The sequence below is a fragment of the Balaenoptera acutorostrata genome, chromosome 10 (assembly GCF_949987535.1).
Source record: "Balaenoptera acutorostrata chromosome 10, mBalAcu1.1, whole genome shotgun sequence".
NCBI lineage: Eukaryota > Metazoa > Chordata > Mammalia > Artiodactyla > Balaenopteridae > Balaenoptera > Balaenoptera acutorostrata.
Window position 1 is genome coordinate 2,806,577 of NC_080073.1, and position 27,732 is coordinate 2,834,308.

Below are 27,732 nucleotides of genomic sequence, written 5' to 3' on the forward strand. Positions count from 1 at the left end.
GGAGATGGGGTGCTGAGGTCAAGGAGATGGGGCGCTGAGGTCAAGGAGATGGGGTGTGAGGTCAAGGAGATGGGGTGCTGAGGTCAAGGAGATGGGGTGTGAGGTCAAGGAGATGGGGTGCTGAGGTCAAGGAGATGGGGTGTGAGGTCAAGGAGATGGGGTGTGAGGTCAAGGAGATGGGGTGCTGAGGTCAAGGAGATGGGGTGCTGAGGTCAAGGAGATGGGGTGCTGAAGTCAAGGAGAGGGGGGTGCTGAGGTCAAGGAGATGGGGTGCTGAGGTCAAGGAGATGGGGCGCTGAGGTCAAGGAGATGGGGCGCTGAGGTCAAGGAGATGGGGTGTGAGGTCAAGGAGATGGGGTGCTGAGGTCAAGGAGATGGGGTGTGAGGTCAAGGAGATGGGGTGTGAGGTCAAGGAGATAGGGTGCTGAGGTCAAGGAGATGGGGTGCTGAAGTCAAGGAGAGGGGGGTGCTGAGGTCCAGGAGATGGGGCGCTGAGGTCAAGGAGATTGGGTGTGAGGTCAAGGAGATGGGGTGCTGAGGTCAAGGAGATGGGGCGCTGAGGTCAAGGAGATGGGGCGCTGAGGTCAAGGAGATGGGGTGTGAGGTCAAGGAGATGGGGTGCTGAGGTCAAGGAGATGGGGTGTGAGGTCAAGGAGATGGGGTGTGAGGTCAAGGAGATGGGGTGCTGAGGTCAAGGAGATGGGGTGTGAGGTCAAGGAGATGGGGTGTGAGGTCAAGGAGATGGGGTGCTGAGGTCAAGGAGATGGGGTGCTGAAGTCAAGGAGAGGGGGGTGCTGAAGTCAAGGAGAGGGGGCACTGAGGTCAAGGAGATGGGATGCTGAGGTCAAGGAGATGGGGTGTGAGGTCAAGGAGATGGGGTGTGAGGTCAAGGAGATGGGGTGTGAGGTCAAGGAGATGGGATGCCGAGGTCAAGGAGATGGGGCGCTGAGGTCAAGGAGATGGGGCGCTGAGGTCAAGGAGATGGGGTGTGAGGTCAAGGAGATGGGGTGTGAGGTCAAGGAGATGGGGTGCCGAGGTCAAGGAGATGGGGTGCCGAGGTCAAGGAGATGGGATGCCGAGGTCAAGGAGATGGGGTGTGAGGTCAAGGAGATGGGGTGTGAGGTCAAGAAGATGGGGTGCTGAGGTCAAGGAGATGGGGTGTGAGGTCAAGGAGATGGGGCGCTGAGGTCAAGGAGATGGGGTGTGAGGTCAAGGAGATGGGTTGCAGAGGTCAAGGAGATGGGGTGTGAGGTCAAGGAGGTGGGATGTGAGGTCAAGGAGATGGGGTACTGAGGTCAAGGAGATGGGGTGCTGAGGTCCAGGAGATGGGGCGCTGAGGTCAAGGAGATTGGGTGTGAGGTCAAGGAGATGGGGTGCTGAGGTCAAGGAGATGGGGCGCTGAGGTCAAGGAGATGGGGCGCTGAGGTCAAGGAGATGGGGTGTGAGGTCAAGGAGATGGGGTGCTGAGGTCAAGGAGATGGGGTGTGAGGTCAAGGAGATGGGGTGTGAGGTCAAGGAGATGGGGTGCTGAGGTCAAGGAGATGGGGTGTGAGGTCAAGGAGATGGGGTGTGAGGTCAAGGAGATGGGGTGCTGAGGTCAAGGAGATGGGGTGTGAGGTCAAGGAGATGGGGTGTGAGGTCAAGGAGATGGGGTGCTGAGGTCAAGGAGATGGGGTGTGAGGTCAAGGAGATGGGGTGTGAGGTCAAGGAGATGGGGTGCTGAGGTCAAGGAGATGGGGTGCTGAGGTCAAGGAGATGGGGTGCTGAAGTCAAGGAGAGGGGGGTGCTGAGGTCAAGGAGATGGGGTGTGAGGTCAAGGAGATGGGGTGCTGATGTCAAGGAGATGGGGTGTGAGGTCAAGGAGATGGGGTGCTGAGGTCAAGGAGAGGGGTGTGCTGAGGTCAAGGAGATGGGGCACTGAGGTCAAGGAGATGGGATGCTGAGGTCAAGGAGATGGGGTGTGAGGTCAAGGAGATGGGGTGCTGAGGTCAAGGAGATGGGGTGTGAGGTCAAGGAGATGGGGTGCTGAGGTCAAGGAGATGGGGTGTGAGGTCAAGGAGATGGGGCGCTGAGGTCAAGGAGATGGGGTGTGAGGTCAAGGAGATGGGGCGCTGAGGTCAAGGAGATGGGGTGTGAGGTCAAGGAGGTGGGGTGCTGAGGTCCAGGAGATGGGGTGCTGAGGTTCAGGAGATGGGGCGCTGAGGTCAAGGAGATGGGGTGTGAGGTCAAGGAGATGGGGTGTGAGGTCAAGGAGATGGGGCGCTGAGGTCAAGGAGATGGGGCGCTGAGGTCAAGGAGATGGGGTGTGAGGTCAAGGAGATGGGGTGTGAGGTCAAGGAGATGGGGTGCCGAGGTCAAGGAGATGGGGTGCCGAGGTCAAGGAGATGGGATGCCGAGGTCAAGGAGATGGGGTGTGAGGTCAAGGAGATGGGGTGCTGAGGTCAAGGAGATGGGGTGTGAGGTCAAGGAGATGGGGTGCTAGGTCAAGGAGATGGGGCGCTGAGGTCAAGGAGATGGGGTGTGAGGTCAAGGAGATGGGTTGCAGAGGTCAAGGAGATGGGGTGTGAGGTCAAGGAGGTGGGATGTGAGGTCAAGGAGATGGGGTACTGAGGTCAAGGAGATGGGGTGCTGAGGTCCAGGAGATGGGGTGCTGAGGTCCAGGAGATGGGGCGCTGAGGTCAAGGAGATGGGGTGTGAGGTCAAGGAGGTGGGGTGCTGAGGTCCAGGAGATGGGGTGCTGAGGTCCAGGAGATGGGGCGCTGAGGTCAAGGAGATGGGGTGTGAGGTCAAGGAGATGGGGTGTGAGGTCAAGGAGGTGGGATGTGAGGTCAAGGAGATGGGGTACTGAGGTCAAGGAGATGGGGTGCTGAGGTTAAGGAGATGGGGTGAGGTCAAGGAGATGGGGTTCTGAGGTCAAGGAGATGGGGTGTGAGGTCAAGGAGGTGGGGTGCTGAGGTCCAGGAGATGGGGTGCTGAGGTCCAGGAGATGGGGCGCTGAGGTCAAGGTGATGGGGTGTGAGGTCAAGGAGATGGGGTGTGAGGTCAAGGAGGTGGGATGTGAGGTCAAGGAGATGGGGTACTGAGGTCAAGGAGATGGGGTGCTGAGGTTAAGGAGATGGGGTGAGGTCAAGGAGATGGGGTGCTGAGGTCAAGGAGATGGGGTGCTGAGGTCAAGGAGATGGGGTGCTGAAGTCAAGGAGAGGGGGGTGCTGAGGTCAAGGAGATGGGGTGTGAGGTCCAGGAGATGGGGTGCTGAGGTCCAGGAGATGGGGCGCTGAGGTCAAGGAGATGGGGTGTGAGGTCAAGGAGATGGGGTGTGAGGTCAAGGAGGTGGGATGTGAGGTCAAGGAGATGGGGTACTGAGGTCAAGGAGATGGGGTGCTGAGGTTAAGGAGATGGGGTGAGGTCAAGGAGATGGGGTGCTGAGGTCAAGGAGATGGGGTGCTGAGGTCAAGGAGATGGGGTGCTGAAGTCAAGGAGAGGGGGGTGCTGAGGTCAAGGAGATGGGGTGTGAGGTCAAGGAGATGGGGTGCTGAGGTCAAGGAGATGGGGTGTGAGGTCAAGGAGATGGGGCGCTGAGGTCAAGGAGATGGGGCGCTGAGGTCAAGGAGATGGGGTGTGCGGTCAAGGAGGTGGGGTGCTGAGGTCCAGGAGATGGGGTGCTGAGGTCCAGGAGATGGGGCGCTGAGGTCAAGGAGATGGGGTGTGAGGTCAAGGAGATGGGGTGTGAGGTCAAGGAGGTGGGGTGCTGAGGTCCAGGAGGTGGGGTGCTGAGGTCAAGGAGATGGGGTGCTGAGGTCAAGGAGATGGGGCGCTGAGGTCAAGGAGATTGGGTGTGAGGTCAAGGAGACGGGGTGCTGAGGTCAAGGAGATGGGGCGCTGAGGTCAAGGAGATGGGGCGCTGAGGTCAAGGAGATGGGGTGTGAGGTCAAGGAGATGGGGTGCTGAGGTCAAGGAGATGGGGCGCTGAGGTCAAGGAGATGGGGTGTGAGGTCAAGGAGATGGGGTGCTGAGGTCAAGGAGATGGGGTGTGAGGTCAAGGAGATGGGGTGTGAGGTCAAGGAGATGGGGTGCTGAGGTCAAGGAGATGGGGTGTGAGGTCAAGGAGATGGGGTGTGAGGTCAAGGAGATGGGGTGCTGAGGTCAAGGAGATGGGGTGCTGAGGTCAAGGAGATGGGGTGCTGAAGTCAAGGAGAGGGGGGTGCTGAGGTCAAGGAGATGGGGCACTGAGGTCAAGGAGATGGGATGCTGAGGTCAAGGAGATGGGGTGTGAGGTCAAGGAGATGGGGTGCTGAGGTCAAGGAGATGGGGTGTGAGGTCAAGGAGATGGGGCGCTGAGGTCAAGGAGATGGGGTGTGAGGTCAAGGAGATGGGGTGCTGAGGTCAAGGAGATGGGGTGTGAGGTCAAGGAGATGGGGCGCTGAGGTCAAGGAGATGGGGTGTGAGGTCAAGGAGGTGGGGTGCTGAGGTCCAGGAGATGGGGTGCTGAGGTTCAGGAGATGGGGCGCTGAGGTCAAGGAGATGGGGTGTGAGGTCAAGGAGATGGGGTGTGAGGTTAAGGTGGTGGGGTGCTGAGGTCCAGGAGATGGGGTGCTGAGGTCAAGGAGATGGGGCGCTGAGGTCAAGGAGATTGGGTGTGAGGTCAAGGAGATGGGGTGCTGAGGTCAAGGAGATGGGGTGCTGAGGTCAAGGAGATGGGGTGTGAGGTCAAGGAGATGGGATGCCGAGGTCAAGGAGATGGGGCGCTGAGGTCAAGGAGATGGGGTGCTGAGGTCCAGGAGATGGGGTGCTGAGGTCCAGGAGATGGGGCGCTGAGGTCAAGGAGATGGGGTGTGAGGTCAAGGAGATGGGGTGTGAGGTCAAGGAGGTGGGGTGCTGAGGTCCAGGAGATGGGGCACTGAGGTCAAGGAGATGGGGTGCTGAGGTCAAGGAGATGGGGCGCTGAGGTCAAGGAGATTGGGTGTGAGGTCAAGGAGATGGGGTGCTGAGGTCAAGGAGATGGGGTGCTGAGGTCAAGGAGATGGGGCGCTGAGGTCAAGGAGATGGGGTGTGAGGTCAAGGAGGTGGGGTGCTGAGGTCAAGGAGATGGGGCGCTGAGGTCAAGGAGATGGGGTGTGAGGTCAAGGAGATGGGGTGCTGAGGTCAAGGAGATGGGGTGTGAGGTCAAGGAGATGGGGTGTGAGGTCAAGGAGATGGGGTGCTGAGGTCAAGGAGATGGGGTGTGAGGTCAAGGAGATGGGGTGTGAGGTCAAGGAGATGGGGTGCTGAGGTCAAGGAGATGGGGTGCTGAGGTCAAGGAGATGGGGTGCTGAAGTCAAGGAGAGGGGGGTGCTGAGGTCAAGGAGATGGGGTGTGAGGTCAAGGAGATGGGGTGCTGATGTCAAGGAGATGGGGTGTGAGGTCAAGGAGATGGGGTGCTGAGGTCAAGGAGAGGGGTGTGCTGAGGTCAAGGAGATGGGGCACTGAGGTCAAGGAGATGGGATGCTGAGGTCAAGGAGATGGGGTGTGAGGTCAAGGAGATGGGGTGCTGAGGTCAAGGAGATGGGGTGTGAGGTCAAGGAGATGGGGCGCTGAGGTCAAGGAGATGGGGTGTGAGGTCAAGGAGGTGGGGTGCTGAGGTCCAGGAGATGGGGTGCTGAGGTCCAGGAGATGGGGCGCTGAGGTCAAGGAGATGGGGTGTGAGGTCAAGGAGATGGGGTGTGAGGTCAAGGAGGTGGGGTGCTGAGGTCCAGGAGATGGGGTGCTGAGGTCAAGGAGATGGGGTGCTGAGGTCAAGGAGATGGGGCGCTGAGGTCAAGGAGATTGGGTGTGAGGTCAAGGAGATGGGGTGCTGAGGTCAAGGAGATGGGGTGCTGAGGTCAAGGAGATGGGGTGTGAGGTCAAGGAGATGGGATGCCGAGGTCAAGGAGATGGGGCGCTGAGGTCAAGGAGATGGGGCGCTGAGGTCAAGGAGATGGGTTGTGAGGTCAAGGAGATGGGGTGCTGAGGTCAAGGAGATGGGGTGTGAGGTCAAGGAGATGGGGTGTGAGGTCAAGGAGATGGGGTGCTAGGTCAAGGAGATGGGGCGCTGAGGTCAAGGAGATGGGGTGTGAGGTCAAGGAGATGGGTTGCAGAGGTCAAGGAGATGGGGTGTGAGGTCAAGGAGGTGGGATGTGAGGTCAAGGAGATGGGGTACTGAGGTCAAGGAGATGGGGTGCTGAGGTTAAGGAGATGGGGTGAGGTCAAGGAGATGGGGTGCTGAGGTCAAGGAGATGGGGTGCTGAGGTCAAGGAGATGGGGTGCTGAAGTCAAGGAGAGGGGGGTGCTGAGGTCAAGGAGATGGGGCACTGAGGTCAAGGAGATGGGATGCTGAGGTCAAGGAGATGGGGTGTGAGGTCAAGGAGATGGGGTGCTGAGGTCAAGGAGATGGGGTGTGAGGTCAAGGAGATGGGGCGCTGAGGTCAAGGAGATGGGGTGTGAGGTCAAGGAGATGGGGTGTGAGGTCAAGGAGATGGGATGCCGAGGTCAAGGAGATGGGGTGTGAGGTCAAGGAGATGGGGTGTGAGGTCAAGGAGATGGGATGCTGAGGTCAAGGAGATGGGGTGCTGAGGTCAAGGAGATGGGGTGTGAGGTCAAGGAGATGGGATGCTGAGGTCAAGGAGATGGGGTGTGAGGTCAAGGAGATGGGGTGCTGAGGTCAAGGAGAGGGGGGTGCTGAGGTCAAGGAGATGGGGTGTGAGGTCAAGGAGATGGGGTGCTGAGGTCAAGGAGATGGGGTGTGAGGTCAAGGAGATGGGGTGCTGAGGTCAAGGAGAGGGGGTGCTGAGGTCAAGGAGATGGGGCGCTGAGGTCAAGGAGATGGGATGCTGAGGTCAAGGAGATGGGGTGTGAGGTCAAGGAGATGGGGTGCTGAGGTCAAGGAGATGGGGTGTGAGGTCAAGGAGAGGGGGGTGCTGAGACTGGGGAGTAATTGGAGGCCGCAGTAAGGAGCTTAGATTTATTCTGAGGGCGATTCCCACTTTTCAGAGCAGAGAGTCAGGGCTGCCTTCAGTGAGCTCTGGGCAGGGAGGCCTCATGGAAGGGTATCTGAGGTTCCTAGGGCTGCATTCAGCGCGGTGCCCAGCACAGAGCGGGCACTCCCGAGTCATGGCTGCCATCCCCTCCCTTTGCTTTAACTCCCCGGAGCATCAATGTTCTCGGTTATTCAGAAGGAAACTTGTGAAAACAGCCTGGTGTTAAAAAGCAACGGTGTGAAACACACCCAGACAGACATCTCCAAGTCGACGCAAGTATCCCCGGGGCCAGGCAGGGACAGCAGCCTCTCCAAACTCACTAAGGATGCTTGGATGGCACAGACACCACAGGCACATGCTGAGTGCACTGACACCTCTACTCTGAGAATAAACTCACCCACAGTTGAGGAAAGAAATCTAAGCCACCAGGGAAATGCACTTGTGGTCCCTGCACTGAGAGACTTTCTCTGAGAAAAGAGCATTTCAGAGACCAAGGGAGACAACAAAGGGGACAGGAACACACGCCTAGGCAAGGAGGTGCGAACAGGTCCCCGGGCTCACCCTGGCACCACACCACTCAATGGCAGCAGCTTTGTTGCTCCAAGATGATTTTGAAGGGCATCAGACCTCCCCACTCATGCACACACGTGCACACAGACAAACAAAACTGACATGGAAACAAGAACAAAACAGAAAATGCACACAGATCAGAGCAGACTGAGGAGACAAATGTGATGGAGGATCCTGGCTTGGACCCAGGAACAGAAAAGGAACCTCAGTGGATAAACTGATGAAATCCAAGTAGTCTTGAGTTTAGTTAAGTCATGTACCAGTGTTAATGTTTTCCTTTTCTCAATATTCATGGTTTTGAAGGATGCTGACTTTAGGGAAAGCTGGGTGAAGGGTACACAGGAACTCTCTGTATTATCTTTGCAACTTTCCTATAAATCTAAAATTATTCCAAATTAAAAAAAAATTTTTTTAAATGACAGGGTGTGTGAAGGATGAATAATCCAAGCACAGAGGATTTTTAAGGCAGTGAAACCATTCTGTGTGATACTCCAACGATGATACAAGTCATTACACATTTGTCTACGCTCGTAGAATCAATGCCAACCATGAACCGTTACATGAAATATGGGCTTTGGGTGATACTAATGTGTCCACGTAAGTTCATCAACTGTAACTAATGCACCATCTGGTAGGGGATGTTGATGGTGGGGGACGCTGAGGGTGTGCTATACAGCAAATCGCTGTCATTTCGGCTCAATTTTTTAACAAATCTAAAACTGCTCTAAAAAATAAAGTCTTTTTTAAAAATAAGACCATTCATCGTTCGTTCCTGCTTCTACCTTTGAGAAACAGTGTGGCATGTCTTATTCAGTGGCCCCTGGGTTCCCTGGGGATCTGGGCTCCCGTCTGGGCTGTAAATCTGCCCTCACGGAACCCCAGGCTCCTCAAGAACGGAACAGGGATGACAAGCTCTTTTCTCACTCCCTCAGGGCAGTGAATTAATCTCAGACACAGTCCCAATAAAGAAATCAATGCAGATAAGAGCAGACTGCCCTCGTTCAAGTTGGAGAGGCCTGAAGTCCTCCTCCAGTGCCCAGGCCCTCCACGGGCGGCCCCAAAATGCCCGCAGGCCGGGAGCGCCCCTCATGCAATGCCTCTAGGGCTGCAGGGCTCTGATAAGCCGCCCCATCCAATAGAAACACACAGCAAATCACACTTAAAATTTCCTCATTGCCTTATTAAAAAGCAACAGGTGAAATCAATTTCATAGGCTTTATTTTTTTAGATCAGTTTCAGGTTCACGGCAAAATTCAGTGGAAAGTGTGGAGAGTTCCCATACATCCTCTACCTCCAAACACGCAGCCGCCCCGCCGTCCACATCCCCCCCGATGGCGCTTCTGTCACAGCTGATGAACCCACACTGAATCATCATCATCACCCAGGGTCCACGGTTCACACGCGGGCTCACTCTTGGGGTTGCACATTCCACGGGTTGGGACAAATGTATAAGGACGTGTGATCACCATTATAGTATCATCAGAGTACTTTCCCTGCCCTGTGCTCGGCTGAGTCATCCTTTTTTTTAAGTCCATATTAAAAAGCCATATGAGGGACTTCCCTGGCGGTCCAGCGGTTAGGACTCCACGCTTTCACTGCAGGGGGCACAGGTTCGATCCCTGGTCGAAGTTAATTCTAATGACACGTATTATTTAACCCAACACAGCCCAAACGTCATCTTTCCGACACGTGGCCCCGGCTGCCCTTCAGGTGCTCAGTCAGGTGCGGTGAGTGGCCCTGGGTCGGGCCTTCAAGTGCAGAGCCAGGCGGTCAGGCGGCCCCAGGGATGACGTCTAATCCTTGCCATGGACTGAGTGCTCCCAGCAGCTCTTAAGTCCCTCCTCTTCACACTTAGGGCAGGTACGAGGGCAGATACTGCAGCCTGGAGATGAGACAGAGCAGCCAGAGCAGCTGCCCACCCCACCCTCAGACCTGCAGCAAGGTCCAGCCAGCAGACAGGGGGCTCCCACGCAGGGGGTGCAGCTCTGCTGTAGCACCGGCCTGCAGGCCCACGCCCGCCCACCTCGGCTAAGCTCAGGGCAAGGGAGCTGGCGCCCATCCTCACGGGGTAGCTGGGGGGCTGCAAAGCGCCCCCCACTCTACCCCTCACCCCGCTCCAGGACCCCGCATCTGAAGCTGGAGGGTCCGTCCCGACGACCTACAAAGGGTTTAAGACAGTCTAGGGTGGTGTTTCCGCGCCCAGCAGAGGGTTAGTTTCAGTTATCTGACTCCTTCTGGAGCATTCGGAGGCCCGTGTGCGTTGGCTGTGCCTTTAAGAGACACAAGACAGAGACCCAGCAGTGACCTGCCCCTGGGCCTGGTGTCGGGTGTCGCTGCTGCCGGGATGGTGCTGGCCAGTGGCATATGGGGTGAAAAAGCACATTTGAAGGTGCTTGCCAGGGATTATATAGGGAAAGGGACACATGGTACTCAAACTCAGAATGGGGACTGTGGGGGGCCGGGGGGGGGGTGAAAATGGGGAGCGGGCAGCACAGGGGGCAGCAGCTTTACCTGTAACGTTGTATTTCTCACCAAAAAAAGCCAGACTGGAGGCAACTACGCCAACTGTTAACAACAGCTAATTCTGATGGTAGAAATATGGGTATTCATTATTATTCTCTGTTCTTTTCTGTATCATTCTAACTTCTAAACACAAGTATTTCCCCTCTAACATTGGATGTAACTTAGAGAAGGATTGCTCTGCCCTCGTTTTACAGGTGAGTAAACTGAGACTCAAAAGGACGAGGGGACTGGTTTAGGGCCACTCCGAGGGTCAGGGTCAGGACACAGGTGTTCCAAGCCCAAATTTGGAATTTGGAAAGTTTTCTGCCATTTGGAAATTTGGAAATTTGGAAAATTTGGAAATTTGGAAAGTTTTCTTCCATTCGAATCACCTCTTGGCCCCTCAGAAGTACTGTCTCTGCATCTCAGAGCTCTCAGAAAACCTGAGCAGCCCCAGAGACAGACGCTGTCTCTCCCCTGGGCTGGGAAGGGAAGAGCTGCCACACGTGCAATTCTAGAACGTTCTGCCTCCAGGATCTGGCAAGAGAAGGACCACCTTCGCCACGGAGGGAGGATGGGTCATTCTTCACAGAAGCGATGCTTAATCACCCTGCACCTCGAGCCAGGCAGAGAGCGCAGGACATAAGGGATGACAGGCAGGAGAAGGTCCCGTCTGGCAAACGCAGAGACACCCAGAGACTGTTATTAAAATATAGAAGTGTGGGCTTCCCTGGTAGCGCAGTGGTTGAGAGTCTGCCTGCTAATGCAGGGGACACGGGTTCGAGCCCTGATCTGGGAAGATCCCACATGCCACGGAGCGGCTGGGCCCGTGAGCCACAACTACTGAGCCTGTGCGTCTGGAGCCTGTGCTCCGCAACAAGAGAGGCCGCGATAGTGAGAGGCCCGCGCACCGCGATGAGGAGTGGCCCCCGCTTGCCGCAACTAGAGAAAGCCCTCGCACAGAAACGAAGACCCAACACAGCCAAAAATAAAAATAAAAATAAATAAATAAATAAAAAGATTACTATAAGAAAAAAATATATATATATATAGAAGTGTGCTGGGTGAGCGTAGTGGTTAATTTTACGTGTCAACCTGGCCGGGCCATGAGGTGCCCAGCTACTGGGTCAGACATTATTCTGGGTGTGTCTGCGGGTGTTTTGGAATGAGATTAACATTTAAACCAGTAGACTGGGTAAAGGAGATTGCCCTCCCCAGTGTCAGCAGGCCTCACCCAATCAGTTGAGGCCTGAATAGAACAAAAAGGCTGACCCATCTGCAAATGAGAGGGAGTTCCTCCTGCCTGATAGCCTTCAGAGGTGTGTATACACACACACACATACACACATATTGTTTCTCTGGAGAACCCTGACCAATACAGGGTGGGCAAAGAAGATAACGAAAGAAACTATCTCCCATGTGTTAAGCCCAGAGCTAAATACTTCTGTCCATCAGATTACTTAATCCTCCAGTAGGCCTATATGGGAAAACCAAACCGAGGCTCAGAGAGGTTGAGTAATTCCCCAAAGCCACACAGCTGTACGTGGCAGGGCCAGTGATCACAGCCAGGTCTGTGTGACTCCAGATCAGACAATCCTCCCACTACACGAGTGCTTTCCCCAGGGTACAGAGCACACAACACCAGAGAGCAGTGAGGCACCGATGAACTATTTTTAAATTGACTCTTTATGTCATTTAATTACTACACATTCATTTTTAACTGTTTCAGGAAAAACAAATGTATCAAACTTATGAGCTCCTAAATGTTAATACTGAAGAGGATGTCCGATGTTCAAAAAAGGAGTCATTTTGAAGGAAATAGTAAGTTTTCGTATACGTGGTACACTAAAAAGGCAGCACTCTGACAGTGGCATGAAGCGGATGCAGCTCAGGAAGGAAACACAGCATTCCCAGGACAGCTGTGAGGGGCGGGGTCTGTCCATCAGCTGCCATTCTCCAGTGTTTCTATAAAACAAGGACAGAGCGGCCTCTCACACTGATAGCTGGAGCTCTCAGAACCTGTCTGTGCCCACACTGGTTGGGGAGGACCCACATGAGGAACGGAGGGAAGGGGGGAGAAGGCATGTGGGCCGCATCAGCTCCCTCAGCCTATCCCTCGCAGGCTCTGGGCTCGTGGTCCAGGCGGCAGGACGGGTCCAGGGAGCAGGGCTCAGAGAAGGCGGGGTCTGCACAGAGCTCACAGTTGAGAGGCCCACCCAGAAACCAGCTCCGACGGCCAGGTCACTTGGACAGCATCACGTTCTGCCAAAGAAGCAGGTCCAGGCTCAATGGCTTTTCTGCCGAAAGAGCCTTCCTCTGTCTCCAGTTTAAACGAACGGCCGCTGCTCAGAAAGGATGAGAGCTGCTCCAGCTTGCACAGCTGGTCATTCTGTGCATCTCAGCTGGTGGTCAGCACGCCTGCCCACCCTCCCCACTCATGGACTCGCCCTAAGGCCCACTGGAGGAGCTTCAGGGGCCTCCCTGGGTCCCTGGCGCAGGCAGTGATGGTGACATGGCCTCACTCTCTGCTGAGAAGGTGAAGGCCTAGGGCAGCAGGGTGCTGCCACTCGCCAGCTGTGTGACATTGAGCAAACAATTCCACCTCAGTTCTCTGTGCCTCTGTTTCCTCAGCTGTACAATGGCAATAAAAGTGGTACCTGCTGCAAAGGGTTGGGGCGGATTAGATAGGATGACAGATGTAAAGCTCTTACTGCAGGGCATCACACAGAGTAAGCTCTCGAAGGTGCCTAAATGAAGGGCTTCTGGCCCTGAGGTGTTCGGCGAGCTTCTGACCATAAGAACTTTGCTTTTTAAAGAAAGTAAGAAAACGTGGGACCTTCTAGATTGTGATCATTCATGTGTGACCTGTCCATCCCCTTCCCTGAATGAAGCCTGACCCTGATCCCTGCTGGTGGGGCCCTACCCCCAACCGCAGACATCCTCAGAGCCACAAGCAAAGATTTAGGCCCGAAGTAGGGTTCACCACTGGCAAGAGCCTGAAGCTTCTGACTTCAAGTCTAACCTCTGCTCCGAAGTTCTCCCTCCGCCAGCTTCCCCCCCATCCCTCCACTTCTCGTGTCCCTCCCACCAGCTCTTGTGCGGCCCGGCCTTGAGGGCTCATGGGAAATGATAACTCTTCCATGGACCCATCCCTGATCCTCCTCAACCTCCACTCAGCTCCCACAGCTGGTCCTCCTTGGGGTCCCTAATGCACCCATTCATTCATTCATTCATTGAATCCATATTTATTGGGTGATGTGCAATACTCCAGGTACCGTTCTAGGTGCTGGGGACACAACAAAGTACAAAATACACATTAATCCCCACCTTCACGGAGTTTACGTTTTAGTGGGAGGAGAACAAGAACAGACAAAATGAGTGAGTGAAGGTGGGATCTCAGACAACAGTGCTATGGACAAATAGAAGGCAGGGGAGGGAAAGGCTGTAGTTTCCAACTGGATGGTGAAGGGAGCCTCCCTCAGAGGGGACATTGAGGAGGAGGGGGAAGACATGGGATCCCTGAATATCTGGGAGAAGGGCATTTGGGCAAAAGCACCAGTGAGTGCAAAGGCCCAGAGACCATGGCTGGCGTGATCCTTCTCCTTGTCCGACCCCCTCGGAGACTGAGTGTGAGGACAGCGCCCGTGGCATGCTCATTTCTTGCCCTCACTGCACCCAGCATAAGACTCTGGTGCAAGTTTTTGTAGATGCCCCTTATCAGGTTATGGATTCTCTTCTACTCCGAACTTGCTGCAAATTTCTATCATGCATGACTGTTGAATGCTCTGCACCTACTGAGACCATTATATGGCTTTTCTTCTTCATTTTGTTGATAGAAGAATTAATTGTTTATTGTTGATCAAGCAATTACATTGATTGGTTCGTGTTAAACCAACCTTGCATTCCTGAGATCCACCCCAGTTGGTCATAAAACAATACCCTTTTTATATTTTTCTGGATTTGATGTGCTGCTATTTTGTTAAGGAATTTTGTACTCTGCGTCTGTGAATTTCTTTTTCTTATAACGTTTGAGCCTGGTTTGCAATCAGTGTAATGTTGGCCTCATAAAAAGGAGCTAGGAAATGACTGTTCTTCCTGCCTTTCCTGAAAGAGTTTATGAAGGATTTGTACTATTTCCTCCTTAAACGTTTCATAGAATTTACAAGTGAGGCCACCTGGGCTTGGAGTTTTCTTTATGAGAAGGTCTGTAATTATAAACTTAATTTTACCAAATGTCCTAAGTGGACCGAGAGGCACCAAGGGCTCTATGCCTGGGAACCCTTCCCCAAGTCCTGCACAGGATGTGGGGAGTCTGCAGTTCAGTGCTGGTGGGCATGTTGCTTCCTCTCTTCTCGAACTGCTCACCTACATCCCAGCGAGACCCCCTCCCAGATCACAGCAGCTCCCGACAAGGGCCCCAGGTGAGCAAACCCAGGGTATATATACTGCCCCGCCCCACGCACGCACGCACGCACGCGCACACACACACACAGCTGGGCAAACAGGAAGCGAGGCAAACGTGCACACATGAGTGTCATTCCTGCAGGGGACCCGTGTTGGGTTTTGGCTGCCCACACTCCATTCCCCCTCCTCAGTAACAGCACCCAGCTTTTCTGGGGGTGCTGCTCTCCTCCACCCTCACACCATGAGGCTCCAGGGCACCCATGCTCCTTGGACCCTGGGAGGCAGGTGGCCGGGACCTGGCCGATCGGCTGTGCATCCCCCTGGATGGAGGTGTTCAGACCCAGCGTGCAAGACTTGACAAGGGCTGCAGGGCTGGACCCGTCCTCTTGCTACCCCAGGGGGCACCCGGCTGAGGCCCGAGACCAGGCCCTGCTGGCATCACTGAGCCCTGTGTGCAGCCTGAAACAAACTCTGCCAAAACAACATCCCTGCTTTATTTAAACTATTTTGGTTTGAGTTTCCTGTCACATGCAGGAAAGTCAGGAGAGTTGAGACAAATGAAACCCCCTGACTGAATTCTTCAAGACTTGTTGCCTTATTTCATTCAAACTACTGGTACTATATTTTTTAAAAAAGAAAAAAAAAATTGTCATTTATTATGTGCTTACTATGTGTCAGGCTCGGAATAAAACATATCACAAATGTTTTATTTGCCTCCCAACACTCCTATTGAAACCCCCCATTTGATACACAAGGAAACCCCTGCATGGATGTGAAGTAACCTGCCCAGGGTTACATTCCTGGAAAACACCTCAGTCGGGCCTGGCTCTAGACCCCTGGTCCAGACACCACCTCCACCCCTTGTGGTGAATGCACCCAGGTTGTTCAAATCAGAGCTAAAGGCCTCCACCTACCTGGGGCTGCCCGTGGGAGGGCCCAGGCTGCCGGACCTCAGTGAGAAATGGCTCCATCTCCTCCTCAGTCACCCCTACCCCACAGGCATCCTTAATACTGCTTCCTAGTGTGTCATCGACTTCCCTAACATCCTACTGAATCCGGGTAAAACAGCCATTGATGAGAAGGTCTGGCACACTTCCTGTGCATCCCAGGACTGAGCTGAGTCTGTGACCTGGTTTTGAATGTGGTTCTGCCGGTGAGCGGCTCTGAGGCTCTGAGGCTCCTGGTCTCGGTTCCCCATTTGTGCAGGGGCTGATCATTCTTGCCAGACAGGTGTTTTGTTTTGTTTTTAGCACTGAGTGGGGAATAACATGCAAAGTATGCAAAGGAGTTAGCAGAAAAACTGGTTCTGCTATTTGGTTCCCTCTGCCATCCCCACCTGCAACATTCCAAGTCCCTGCCTCTGGACTTGGGTCTCTGGCCACCCACCAGGGCAGCTGCCTGGACACCTGCACCTTACGCCCTTCCCGGCCCCCCACCCGGTTACATCCAAGTAACCCTCGTATCTTTTTCTTACTTTTTTCTTTTACTTGTTTTTTTTTTTTTTTTTAAAGTGGGATGGATGCCAGGAGTCCCACTTTTTTTTTTTTTAATTAATTAATTTATTTATGGCTGTGTTGGGTCTTCGTTTCTGTGCGAGGGCTTTCTCCAGTTGTGGCAAGCAGAGGCCACTCTTCATCGCGGTGTGCAGGCCTCTCACTATCGCGGCCTCTAGTTGCGGAGCACAGGCTCCAGACGCGCAGGCTCAGTAATTGTGGCTCACGGGCCCAGCCGCTCCGCGGCACGTGGGATCTTCCCAGACCAGGGCTCAAACCCGTGTCCCCTGCATTAGCAGGCAGACTCTCAACCACTACACCACCAAGGAAGCCCTATTTGTTTTTTAAATTTTTTTTTATGTGGATCTTTTTAAAGTCTTTATTGAATTTGTTACAATACTTCTTCTGTTTTATGTTTGGGTTTTTTGGCTGCGAGGCATGTGGGATCCTAGCTCCCCGACCAGGGATCAAACCCGCACCCCCTGCATTGGAAGGTTAAGTCTTAACTACTGGACCACCAGGGAAGTCCATTACATTTTTCTTTTAAATTGGTTCTTCCTTATTGAAAAAGTACTTTATTTATTTATTTATTTATTGGCCGTGCCCCGCGGCATGTGGGATCTTGGTTCCGCCACCAGGGATTGAACCCGTGCCCCCTGCAGTGGACATGCCCCGTCTTAACCACTGAACTGCCAGGGAAGTCCTGAAACAATACTTTAAAAGGAAACTTTATATCACTAGTGTAAATAGAAAGCCTACACCACTTGCCATCCATCTGAGGTAACCATAAAAACAAAAAAGAATCGAAACAATGTTACTGCATTAGGGGGTGGGGTGGGGGACACTGTCACCCCCAAAAAAGAAACAGGCAGATATTACAGGGTATTAGGAAAAGCAGAAGGTGGATGTAGGGGCCGGGGGAGGGGGAGGGGTTAGCGTTTAATGGGGACAGAGTTTCAGTTTGGGAAGCTGAAAAAGTTCTGGAGATGATGGTGGTAATGGTTATATAACAGTGTGAGTGCCTTGATGCCACTGAACTGGACACTTAAAAATGCTTAAGGTTATGATATATACATTTTACCGAATTTTTTTTAAAAAGAAAAATTGGAAACAACATGTTGGCACCAGAAACGAATTTTTGTCTTGAGGGTGTCTAATGGGACAGGGGAACCCGAGGACAGGGAGGGTCAGGCCAGAAAGCCACAGTGGAAAAAGGAGAAGTGACGGTTGTCAAGTGACGGTTGCAAAGAAGGGGTGAGTGGGGGCAGAGGAAGACACGGCCCTCCCTCCACCCACCTGCAGGTCCACCCTTCCCCGCCCCCCATGACGGAGGCAGGGCCTGCAGGGCGGAAGCCAGCTCAAGGGGCAGAGCAGGCTTGGGTTGCGGGGGTGGCACCCACAAGGGAAGCAGGAAGAAAACCACCGGCGGAAGCAGGGCCACTGAGTAAACACACTTGCTGTCACCTCCTTCTGTGGGTCTGGGTGGGGGGACCTGACCAGCCCTGGGGGAACCAGGGTTGCAACAGCCCGTGGGTCTGGTGCAGAAGGGAGAGTCAGGCCCAGGCCACCCTGCCCAACTCCTGAGCCTACAACCCCCTTTCCATCTCCTGTCCAGAAAGGCACTCCACCCCTGCGGTCATCGCAGCAGGCCATTCTCCCAGACTTACTATCATATGAAACACAGCCACTGACTTCATCTTGGTTTATTATTTAACTCCCACAGTCAACTACAAATGCCATGAAAGCAGGGCCTCACCTGCTTGTTCACCATCCAAGCCCCAGGACCTGGCTCATCGCAAGAGTCACAGATATCCATCACTTAGCTGGTGAGTCCCCAGCCCTTACCTGTGAGACACCCCCCTGCTGATCAGGGCTCATGCCCGGGCATCAGCGGGACAGCCCTTCACAGTGAGCACTGTCCTGGGCACTGCAGTGGCTCTGGCATCTCTGCCCAAACCTCAAACCGCCAGAAATATGAGTCCCAGCTGAGAGGTCTACGGTCCCAAGGCCCCCGCGGAGGAAAGAGGAGGGAGGTTTGATCCTGGTGTGTGAGGAGACACAGGGCCCACAGACAGGCTGTAAAGGGCGAACGCTCTAGACCCAGAGGAACAGAGGACAGCTTTGGGGTCAGGGAGGGCCAAATGATGGGCCTCTGGTTAAGTTAAAGCCACTTTTTCAGTAGGGCTTCCACACTGCAAAATTTTTACGTCCATTTCTGAGCCTGCCGCTCCAATCTCCCTCGGGTGCTACTGCCTCACCTGCCCAGCCTCCAGCACCTGCCCGCCTCTGCCCCGCAGGTTCTCAGCAGAAGGCAGCGGGGCTGGATGCGTTTCCAACCTGGCTCCCTGGGCGCGCAGAGGGGTTTCCGGAGGCCACACCCCTCTCCCCGACTGCCCTGGCAGAGGGCTGCAGGGTGACCCACGGCTGCCTCCTGCTGGGGGTGAGCGGGGGCGGGGGGGGGGGGGACCCTGGGACGTGCACCGCCTCAGGCCTCCCACAGTCACAGATGGGGGCTCTCTCTGCCCACTGGCTCTCCAAGGGTCACCTGACCCGCCTGGCACACGGCACGCTCCACGGATGAGTCCCATGCTACGGGGCCCAGGCAGCAGAGGGGGCTCCCTCTGGCCTCCCAGAGAATACTTCCGCCCTCGGCTGAGAGGCGCCTGGGCCGTGGACCGTGGTGAGAGCGTGCACCTGGGCTCGGACCAAGCCCGGCCAACACAGCAGGCAGCTCCCAGGCGCTCAGGAGAGGGCGAGGCACCCGGGCCCAGCTCAGTACAGTGGGCGCTGTGGACACCCTGCCAGATGCTCTCTACCAGGCAGGTCCACTCGCCCCCGCCCCAGCTGCAGGCGGGCTGCGCAGCTCACACTTTACACCTGCGACCTTATTCAGTCCAACACCCTTGGCCAATAGGTGCTTTGCCCAGAGGCCTGGGAGGCTGCACACACCCCCTTCCCCGGGGCAGCCAGTGGCTGACTTACAGGGGGTGAAAAAATGCAAACGCCTGGTCTCCGGCTGGCCTCATGGGAAGACAACCTGCGGTGCAATTCAACTCCAGAGGGTCACGAGGACCAGCACAAGGCTGGACTTTGCCTGTGAACACATCCTCGCTCTCTCCCCTCCCCTACCTCGCTTCCCAGCAGAGTGCCCTCTCAGTAAACCAAACCCTGCCTTGGGCTCTACTTCTGGGAAGCCTACCTAAGACACTGACTTCCTCCAAGACAGGGCAGCCCCCTGGAGAATCCAGAACACCCTGGACTTCCAACTTCAACCACAGGGAAAAGAATCAACGGATGATGGAACATCTACCCAGCAGCATGGTGCTCAGACATTGAAAACTTAAGATCATGAAGCAACATAGAAAAACAGCTGGGCTTTAACATTTGCTGGTGGTTGGTAGAGAAGGAAGTTCCCAAGTGACCTGAATACCAGGTTTGAGCTTCGGGGGCGAGGGGGGAAATAAGTGATCAAAAGGAAAACAAAATGGTGACTGACTGTGTTACACTCAAAGGATTATGGGAGACTTCCCTGGTGGTCCAGTGGTCAAGAGTCTATGCTTCCAATGCAGTGGGCGTGGGTGTGATCCCTGGTCAGGGAACTAAGATCCCACATGCCACTCGGCCAAAAAAAAAAAAAAAAAAGAAAAAAAAAGGATTATGGGATACTTCTCTTTTTCTCCCTTTTCCCAACTTTCTCTCTCGTGTCATTTATGTAAAGGATGCCTTAAAAAGAAGCTAATGAAAGATGCTTTGGAGCCCTTTCAGTAACATGAAATATCAAAAAAGAATCAGGAGTTTGCCACATAACCAGCAATCCCTCGGTGTGACTGGAGGGGTTCAATCAGGTCTGACCAATTCGCCAGAGGCTGCAAACCCCTGAAAGAGGTGGAACAGGGGGCACGGTCCCAAACTCAAGACCGTCACTACTTATACGCGTCCCCCAGAGCACTGCCCTCTCTGAGGCTCCGACTGAAATGTGAACAGTTTTAACCTGATGCTCTCTACAGTTCCCCTGACCTTAAAATTGCCTGATTATTTGATGCTATAAAATCAAGAAACAGGAAAAGTAGACTTAAAGCCCCTGGGGCTCAGGCACGCAGTGATTCCAGTATAGTGGGAGCTTGGCCGAAAAGTCAAAGGATGAGCAAAAATTCCCCCAAGGTCCAGAAAGGTTTTCATTTTCTCTGTTCTTCACCCCACAGACTTCACAATGAACTCCTTGCGTGAAGGGGCTATTTTCCTCCCAGGTATAGATGAATGCAGATAGAAGAAAGCTTGCCTTCAGGCCCACTCTTAAAACTCCAGAGGGGGGCTTCCCTGGTGGTGCAGTGGTTCAGAGTCTGCCTGCTAATGCAGGGGACATGGGTTCGAGCCCTGGTCTGGGAGGATCCCACATGCCGCGGAACAACTAGGCCCGTGGGCCACAGCTACTGAGCCTGCGCGTCTGGAGCCTGTGCTCCGCAACGGGAGGGGCCGCGATAGTGAGAGGCCCACGCACCGCGATGAAGAGTGGCCCCCGCTTGCCGCAACTAGAGAAAGCCCTTGCACAGAAACGAAGACCCAAACACAGACAAAAATAAATAAATAATTAAAAAACAAAACCAAAAAAAACTCCAGAGGGAACTCTTCAAAAACTAAAGCAATACCTGACTGAATTAGGAAGAGAAAACTAAAAATAAGGAAAACATTTCCAATGCTTGACTGACAGAAGCTTTTCCTGTGAAGTTAAGGGGAAAATCACAACCACCAAACACCTCCAAGACCCTTAAGGTAAGCAGTTACACATTTGCAATAAAAGCTATGGATCAGATTCAAAACAAGTTATAAGATACTGAGCATCCCTCTGATGCATCAGTGATCAGGAATGTTTTTTCCCTTCCTCCTCAGAAACTATACAAGTAAATTAAAATCCACCAGCTCTTCTCAGAAAAGAAAATGCAGTTAGAAAAAAAAAAAAAAAGTTGTTACTTCAGAAACAAAAAACACAGCTCTAGAATCTCAGAGGAAGTAGCATACAAATACACCCAAACGGATTCATTTGAAGCCAGATGTTTTTAATAGCCAGCTTCCTCTTTCTTGCCCTCCATATCAAGAGAACAACTTCAACCAGAGAAGGAACACGATCACCTGCAAAGTGTGGACTAACAGGTGATCTCCCCACACCAGACAGGGCCCTGGACAGGGATGAAGAAAAGTTAAAGAGAAGATGTGATATCAAGCCAGAAATACGACCCTCCAGAGGAGGCAGGCGCTAAACCCCAAATGCATTTGTCTGACGTGGCCTGTCCTTACTTCAGGAGGTGACCTTCAGAACACAAGTAGGTACTAGTCATGCACATAAGCTAGAAGGTAGTCTGAGCTCCGGCACCAGGCTCGCGGATGTGCACGGATGACTATGCAAACAGACTTAACACACGCTGGACTCTCTGCACTGTGATCACACCCTGTTACACTGTCTAGCCTTGGAACAGGGAACCAAAGGGAGGAGCAAGGGTGTAGCGCGTGGCGGGGGGCACCCCTTCCTTTTCATCTCCAGCAAGGTGGCGGGGAGGTGTGGTAGGGCCTTGGTCACACCCAGCACCGCCTGCACCCTGCTAGGCTGCTAGGAATGAACCTGCTCGGGGTGGAGCCCCGAGGCCGCTTCAGGCTGCTGCTTCTCCATCTGAAGGATGGAAGAAGGGCTGGACCACATCACCCAGCTACCGTGAGGTGGGGCGGACCTCTAGTTTCATTAGTTCCTGGGGTTCCCAGATCACATCCCCCACAAAAGGTGCAGAACTCCTGAGTCCCCCCAGGAAGCTAGGGATCAAGGCAACCCTGCTCTGTGGGCAACCTGGGGTGAACCACCAACCATTCCCTTGCATCTCTCATCTGTAAAACAGGTGCATCATCTGTTAAACACCTAGGGTTTCCTCCGAAAGACCTTTCATCAAAGGTTTACGTTCCTGCCAAAGACGCTGAACGACTGATTCGACTCCACACACACCTTCCCCATTTCTCCACAAGCCCAATTCCCACACCAGTCCGGCGCCAGGGGTGAGTCCCGGTCACCAAGCTCCGGAAAGCGGCGTCCCCAGCCTAGGGCTCTGCAGGGCCCTGACCACCTCTCCCGGAGCCTGGACGAGAAAGGCGTGCGACCACGTGGACGCACATCCCGGACCAGCAGCGCCGGTGCGACCCTCTCCCTCCGGCAGAAGGTCCCTCCGGAAGCCCTGGGCCGGGCAGGCCTTCGCGGGCCCTTCGCCGCGCCAGCCGCACGCCCTCCGCGAGTCCCGCCGACAGCAGGGCTCCCGCCCGCACCACCTCCCCGGCGGGCCCCCTCCCGCCAGAGCGCGCGGAGGCCTGGGCGCCGCCATGCGCAGTGGGGGCGACCCACGCGCACGCCGCCGGGTCACGCGCGACCAGCCGCCAGGCCAGTGGCCGCCCGGCCGCCGAGCCGGCGCCTGGGAGCGCGCGCCGGCGCACCTGCTGCGCGGGCCTGCTGGGGGCGCGCGGCTCCCGGCCTCCTGGCGCCGGCCCGGCCCGAAGGCCGCGCGCCGCAGGCCCCGCCGGACCCGCACGGGGCCGCGGCCTCCTCCCGGCGCCCGCGCACCTGCAGCGCGCCAGCCCGGCCGCCCGCTCCTGAGGCTTGCCTCCCACCCCGGCCCCGCGTCTGGCCGCGCCTCACCAGCGGTAGCAGCCCTCCGAGGCCTCCAGCGTGAAGTTCACGCGCGTGGCCCGCGTGAAGGGCAGCAGCACCTTGGGGATGTTGAGCTTGGCCGCCGGCGCGCCGGGGCCCAGCGCCAGCAGCCCCGAGAGCGCGAGCAGCAGCGGCCGCAGCCCCCGGCCCCGTGCCGCCATCCTCGCCGCGCTTCACCTCCCGCGACCCAGAGCCCGGCCGCACGCGCACGCGCGCGCGCTCCCCTCGCGCCCGGCCGGCAGGTGATAAGCGCGGGAGGGAGAGAGGGGGCGGGGCGAGGGCCGAGGCCTCGGGCCCCTTCCTGGGCGCCGGCGGGACCTGAGCGCGGGAACTGAGGGGGCCGGGCTCCCACCCTCGGCCCCCGGCCCTGCGGGGCGGAGGGAGGGGCTGGGGAGCGCACCCGTGGCCACGCGGGCCTGGGTGAGTGGGATGGGGCGCGCGCCCGAGTCACCGTGGGCGGGGGAGAAGGGATGAGGCGCCCCTCGACCACGCGGGAAGCCCTGCACGGTTTTCTGGCCTCCACACTCGTACCCCTGGTTTCAAACTCTTGGTTTCAAACTCTCGGGCGGCACTGCACGCGGATGTGGAGCCTCTCAGCCATCCCGCAGCCATTCTTTCGGCCCTGTTCAGCGTCTCTGGCCAATGACCCTGGCCAGGGCCCAACTAACAAGTCCGCCAGGCTCCCGAGACCTTGAGCTCAGACCATCAACACACAAAGGAACAGGCCCCCAGGAAATCTGGAATGCGGAGCGCATCCTGGCCCAGGCATCCAGAAGAGGGGCCCAGTTCCGCAAGGGCAAGCGACCTGCTGAAGCCCTGGGGGCCCTGTGCGTGCTCCCTCCCCCTTCAGCCTCCTCCAAGCCTTGCCAGGGAGGCGTCATGATCCCCAGTTCTCCAGGAGGAAACAGGGTGAGTTGGCCTGAAGACCACGCAGCCACGAAGGGCAACACTGAGGCCCTCAGATCCCAAAGTCCTTCTTCTCTGCGCTGCACCCACTGTCTTCCGGAAGCCGTGAGGAGGTTACCCAAAGGGCAGATTTAAGGCCAGAGCTGCCAGAGCACATCCTACCCCTCCACCGCCCCCACCAGCGAGAGAGAGAGAGAGAGAGAGAGAGAGAGAGAGAGAACGTTCAGCGTCACTGAATTGTGCGTGCAGAAATCTTAGATCTTAAATTCACTTTACAGGTTGTGCCCTAGGTTTGTAGTAGTCTTTGTCACGAATTACAGGAGGGGGTGAGCTCTGCAGGTACCCGGTGCACCAGTGCCTTTAAGATGTTAATCTGCTGCGGGGAGGGCCCAGCCTAGTGGGAGGTCAGGAAGAGGCGGGGTAAGTGCACAGGGGCCCAGCCTGTGTGAAGGGTCCCGGAAGTGTGCCCTGGGTTGTAACCGTATAGGCACATGGCTGCCTCTGCCTGATGAGGGAGGGAGAAGCTGAATTTCAATCAGGCTGGGAAAGGCTTCTTGGAGGAGGTGGCCCCTGGGCTGGGCATAGACACCTCACTAGGCTTCAGAGAGGCCCAGATGGTCTGAGCGTGCCCCTCAGGGGTCATCCAGCTTTTGGATGGTGAGCAGGGATGTTTGGGGATCACCCTCAAAGCCTAAAGGCCCCAAACCAGAGACCTCTTGGAGCTGGGCTCTTCCCTGGGTGGGGAAATTCCAATGGGTTCTCTTGTCTAAAGAAACAAGAGTTGTATGGACAAAGCAGCCTCAGAGCAGGTTATCTGTGAGGAATTTTTAGTGTTCTTGTTTGCATGTTTTATTGATTCATTTTTTAGTAAATAACAGATGGTTTAAGCTAAAAAAGGCTCAAAAGGGCTCACAGTAAAAGTGACACCCCCTTACTGCCCATCATCCAGTACCCTTCCCAGAGCAACCAGTGTTTTCTGCTTGTGTATACTTCCAGACAGATTTTATGCATATACAAGCAGATACCTGTGTGTATACAGTTAAAATTCATGATATAACTTATCATGTTCCAATTATGCCCACTTAAATTGGCAAACCAGGAGCCTTGCCCAGCAGGTAAATAAATACAAAGGACTAGGCAGGGTATCAGGGATCTTAGGCCCATCTGGCCTGTTAGGCTCATGAGTCCCTATGGCCCCATCATTCCAGATCTTCTGATTATTGAGAAGAAATCAGTAATGTGGATTTGTAGATGAAACGGCTCAATTGTAAATGAATGCAATTGATTTATTAAAAACAAACATCCACACTCTTGGCCATTTATCCCAGGAAAATGAAAACGTATGTTTACACAAAAGCCCATACATAAAATGTTCAAAGCAGCTTTATTCATAATAACCCAAAACTGAAAACAGCATAGAGGTCCTTCCACAGGTGATGGTTAAACAGACTGGGTGCATCCACACCATGGAATGCTACTCGGCAATAAAGGAACAAACTGCTGACACACTGGACAACTCAAATCTGCAGGAAATTATGCTGAGTGGAAAAAAAGCCAATCGCAAAAGGTTACATACGGCATAATTCCATTCATACAACGTTCTTGAAAAGCAACGTTATAGAACTGCAGAACAGGTGAGTGACTGACAGGGGGTGAGGGCCAGACGGGGTAGGGGTGGGGGGTGATGTGGCTATAAAAGGACAACATGTGAAATCTTTGTGCAGCTGGAAATGTTCTATGTCTTGACTGTGTCTATGGTAAATCCTGATTGCAGTGTTTTCCTATGGGTTTTTTTGTTGTTTAATTGAAGTATAGTTGATTTACAATGTTGTGTTAATTTCAGGTGTACAGCAAAGTGGTTCATTTATATATATATTTTTTCAGGTTCTATTCCATTGTAGGTTATTACAAGATATTGAATATAGTTCCCTGTGTGTCCTATAGTTTTGCAAGCAGTCACCATTGGGGGAAACTGGGAAAAGGGTGCATGAGTCTCTCTGTATGTCTTAAATATGTCTCTATGTCTTTTTTTTTTTTTTTTAAAGAATCAATTTTATTTATTTATTTGTATTTGGCTGCGTCGGGTCTTCGTTGCTGCGCACCGGCTTTCTCTAGTTGCGGAGAGCGGGGGCTACTCTTCGTTGCGGTGTGCGGGCTTCTCAGGCTCAGTAGTTGTGGCGCATGGGCTTAGTTGTGTGGGACCTTCCCGGACCAGGGCTCGAACCCGTGTCCCCTGCATTGGCAGGCGGATTCTCAAACACTGCGCCACCAGGGAAGCCCTCTATGTCTTAAAACTGCATGTGAATCTACAGTTATCTAAAAAGAAAAAAGTTTAATTACACAAACAAAAAAGCAAACATACAAACAGGCCTAACAAAGTAATCCTGGTGGACACAGCTTGCTGACCACCTGTATGCTTAATTTAAGGCAGTCAGGAAATTTCCCTAGCAAAAAACTACGAATGGGAAGCAACAAAATGATGGATAGAACATTTTCCCATTTGAGACGTTTCCCTTTATATTGTCCTTAACTCTGTCCCCCCTCCCGTTTTCACTTGCCAGTGAACCTGGTAAGGGACCATGTCAGGGCCCCGGGGTCCATGCAGCACCCTCCTTCCCTGCCTTTGGGCACCTTCTCTGGGTATCAAGTGCTTTATCTGAGATTCAAGGAGACAGTGGGCATGGCCTGAGAAGGCCATGCTGGCCCAGGCACAGAGACCCTCGGGGATGAAGGGACCCCAGATTCGTCTACCTGATAAATAAAATGAGATAGGAAAATGACTTCTATCGGTGACTTCCACGCTCGGCATTTCCTACCACTGGGAAAAACCTTACAGTATCTGAGTACCATCTGTGCTGTTATTCACTATTTGTCTTTAAATCAAAGTGTTTACATATATTTAAAAAGGAAACTTTGTCACTCTGGTAAGTAGAAAAACAGTATCTGTTGCCAAAATAGAAGTAGCCATAAAATAAATACAACGAAACAAAGGGATGCCATTAAGTTACAAGGAGACACTGTTTCCTGCCAAAGCCTCAGAGCCCAAGGCCTGTTCTTACCATTCAGCGGGAGAGGACCAAGCACTGGACGATAGGGGCCTTTCTTCTTGAGCGAGTAAGGGTTGAGAAGGAATTTCAAAGGCAAGGAACTATTCCTAGTGGCATGTTTTCATATTAGAACCTATCTACCATCTTTTTGCAACAAATATATTTTTAAAATTGTGCAGTGGAGAAGCTCAAGCATTCACAGTAGTTGATAGAATAGCATAATGAAGCCCCAGGCATGACCGTCCAGTCCCGTGACCATGCGCCTGCAGCCAACCCCAGCCCTCACCTGTATCATTTTGCAACAAATCTGAGACATCCTATCTCTAAAAGATAAGGACAATTTTAGATGTACGCTCTAACCACAATACTATTATCGCATCTAAAATATGAACAGTAATTCCTCAGTCATAAAATATCCAGAGTTCAAACTTCCAACTGTCTCATAAACATCATAGCTTTTTTTTCACAGTTTGTGTTTTCAGAATCAGGATCCACATAAGGTTCACACACTGCAATGGCTTGAAATGAGCTTTTAATGTCCGGGTTCCCCCTTCAGCGCTCTTTCCCTCCTGGCATTGTCTGTGTTGCCCCTTTCTGCTGGAGTGAAAGTTTTTCTTTAGAGCACCCTCACTCACACCCAGCACACCCCCATATGCAGGACCCAGCCCAGCAGCAGTGGTTTCCCTGCTGCACAAGGCTGCAGCTACCTTCTGGTCACGGTCCCTGGGGACTGAGGAAAGGGGGTCCCACTGTGGGCCTTCAGCACTGTCTCCAGGCTGGAAACCTCGACGTTTGGGGAAATAAAAGATAAGAAAAAGTCTGGGAGCATTGGAACAGTTTCAGCCTTGGCAGAATGCTTTCCAAAACTTCATCTTGTGTAAGATAATGGCTCCATTTAATTACAGAAATCGCTGCTTTTTATCAATGCGCAGACATGCTGCCTGCTCACAGGATCTATTTTCTATTTGTGCTTTTACTCTCACTCAGGACGGTTTTCTTCCACTTGCCACGTCCATCCTCTGCCGGAGTCAGGGACTGCTTCGGCCAGTTAGCTGCCCCTGGACCACTGAACCCCTCACCCTCACCCACCTACTCCCTTCGTCCCCAAAGGCATCGCTATGGGACAGTGGCTGCAGGAT

General features: G+C 53.9%; 1 protein-coding gene across 1 annotated transcript in view; it reads right to left on the reverse strand.

Annotated features, from left to right (window-relative positions):
- The window catches only part of NUP210 (nucleoporin 210), a 132,679-nt gene extending 109,810 nt beyond the window's left edge, over positions 1-22,869 (reverse strand). The window contains exon 1 of the mRNA XM_057555657.1: positions 22,629-22,869. Coding sequence (XP_057411640.1) covers positions 22,629-22,801 — 173 coding nt within the window. The 5' untranslated portion in view covers positions 22,802-22,869. The remainder of the gene's footprint in view (positions 1-22,628) is intronic.
- Positions 22,870-27,732: the final 4,863 nt, after the last annotated feature.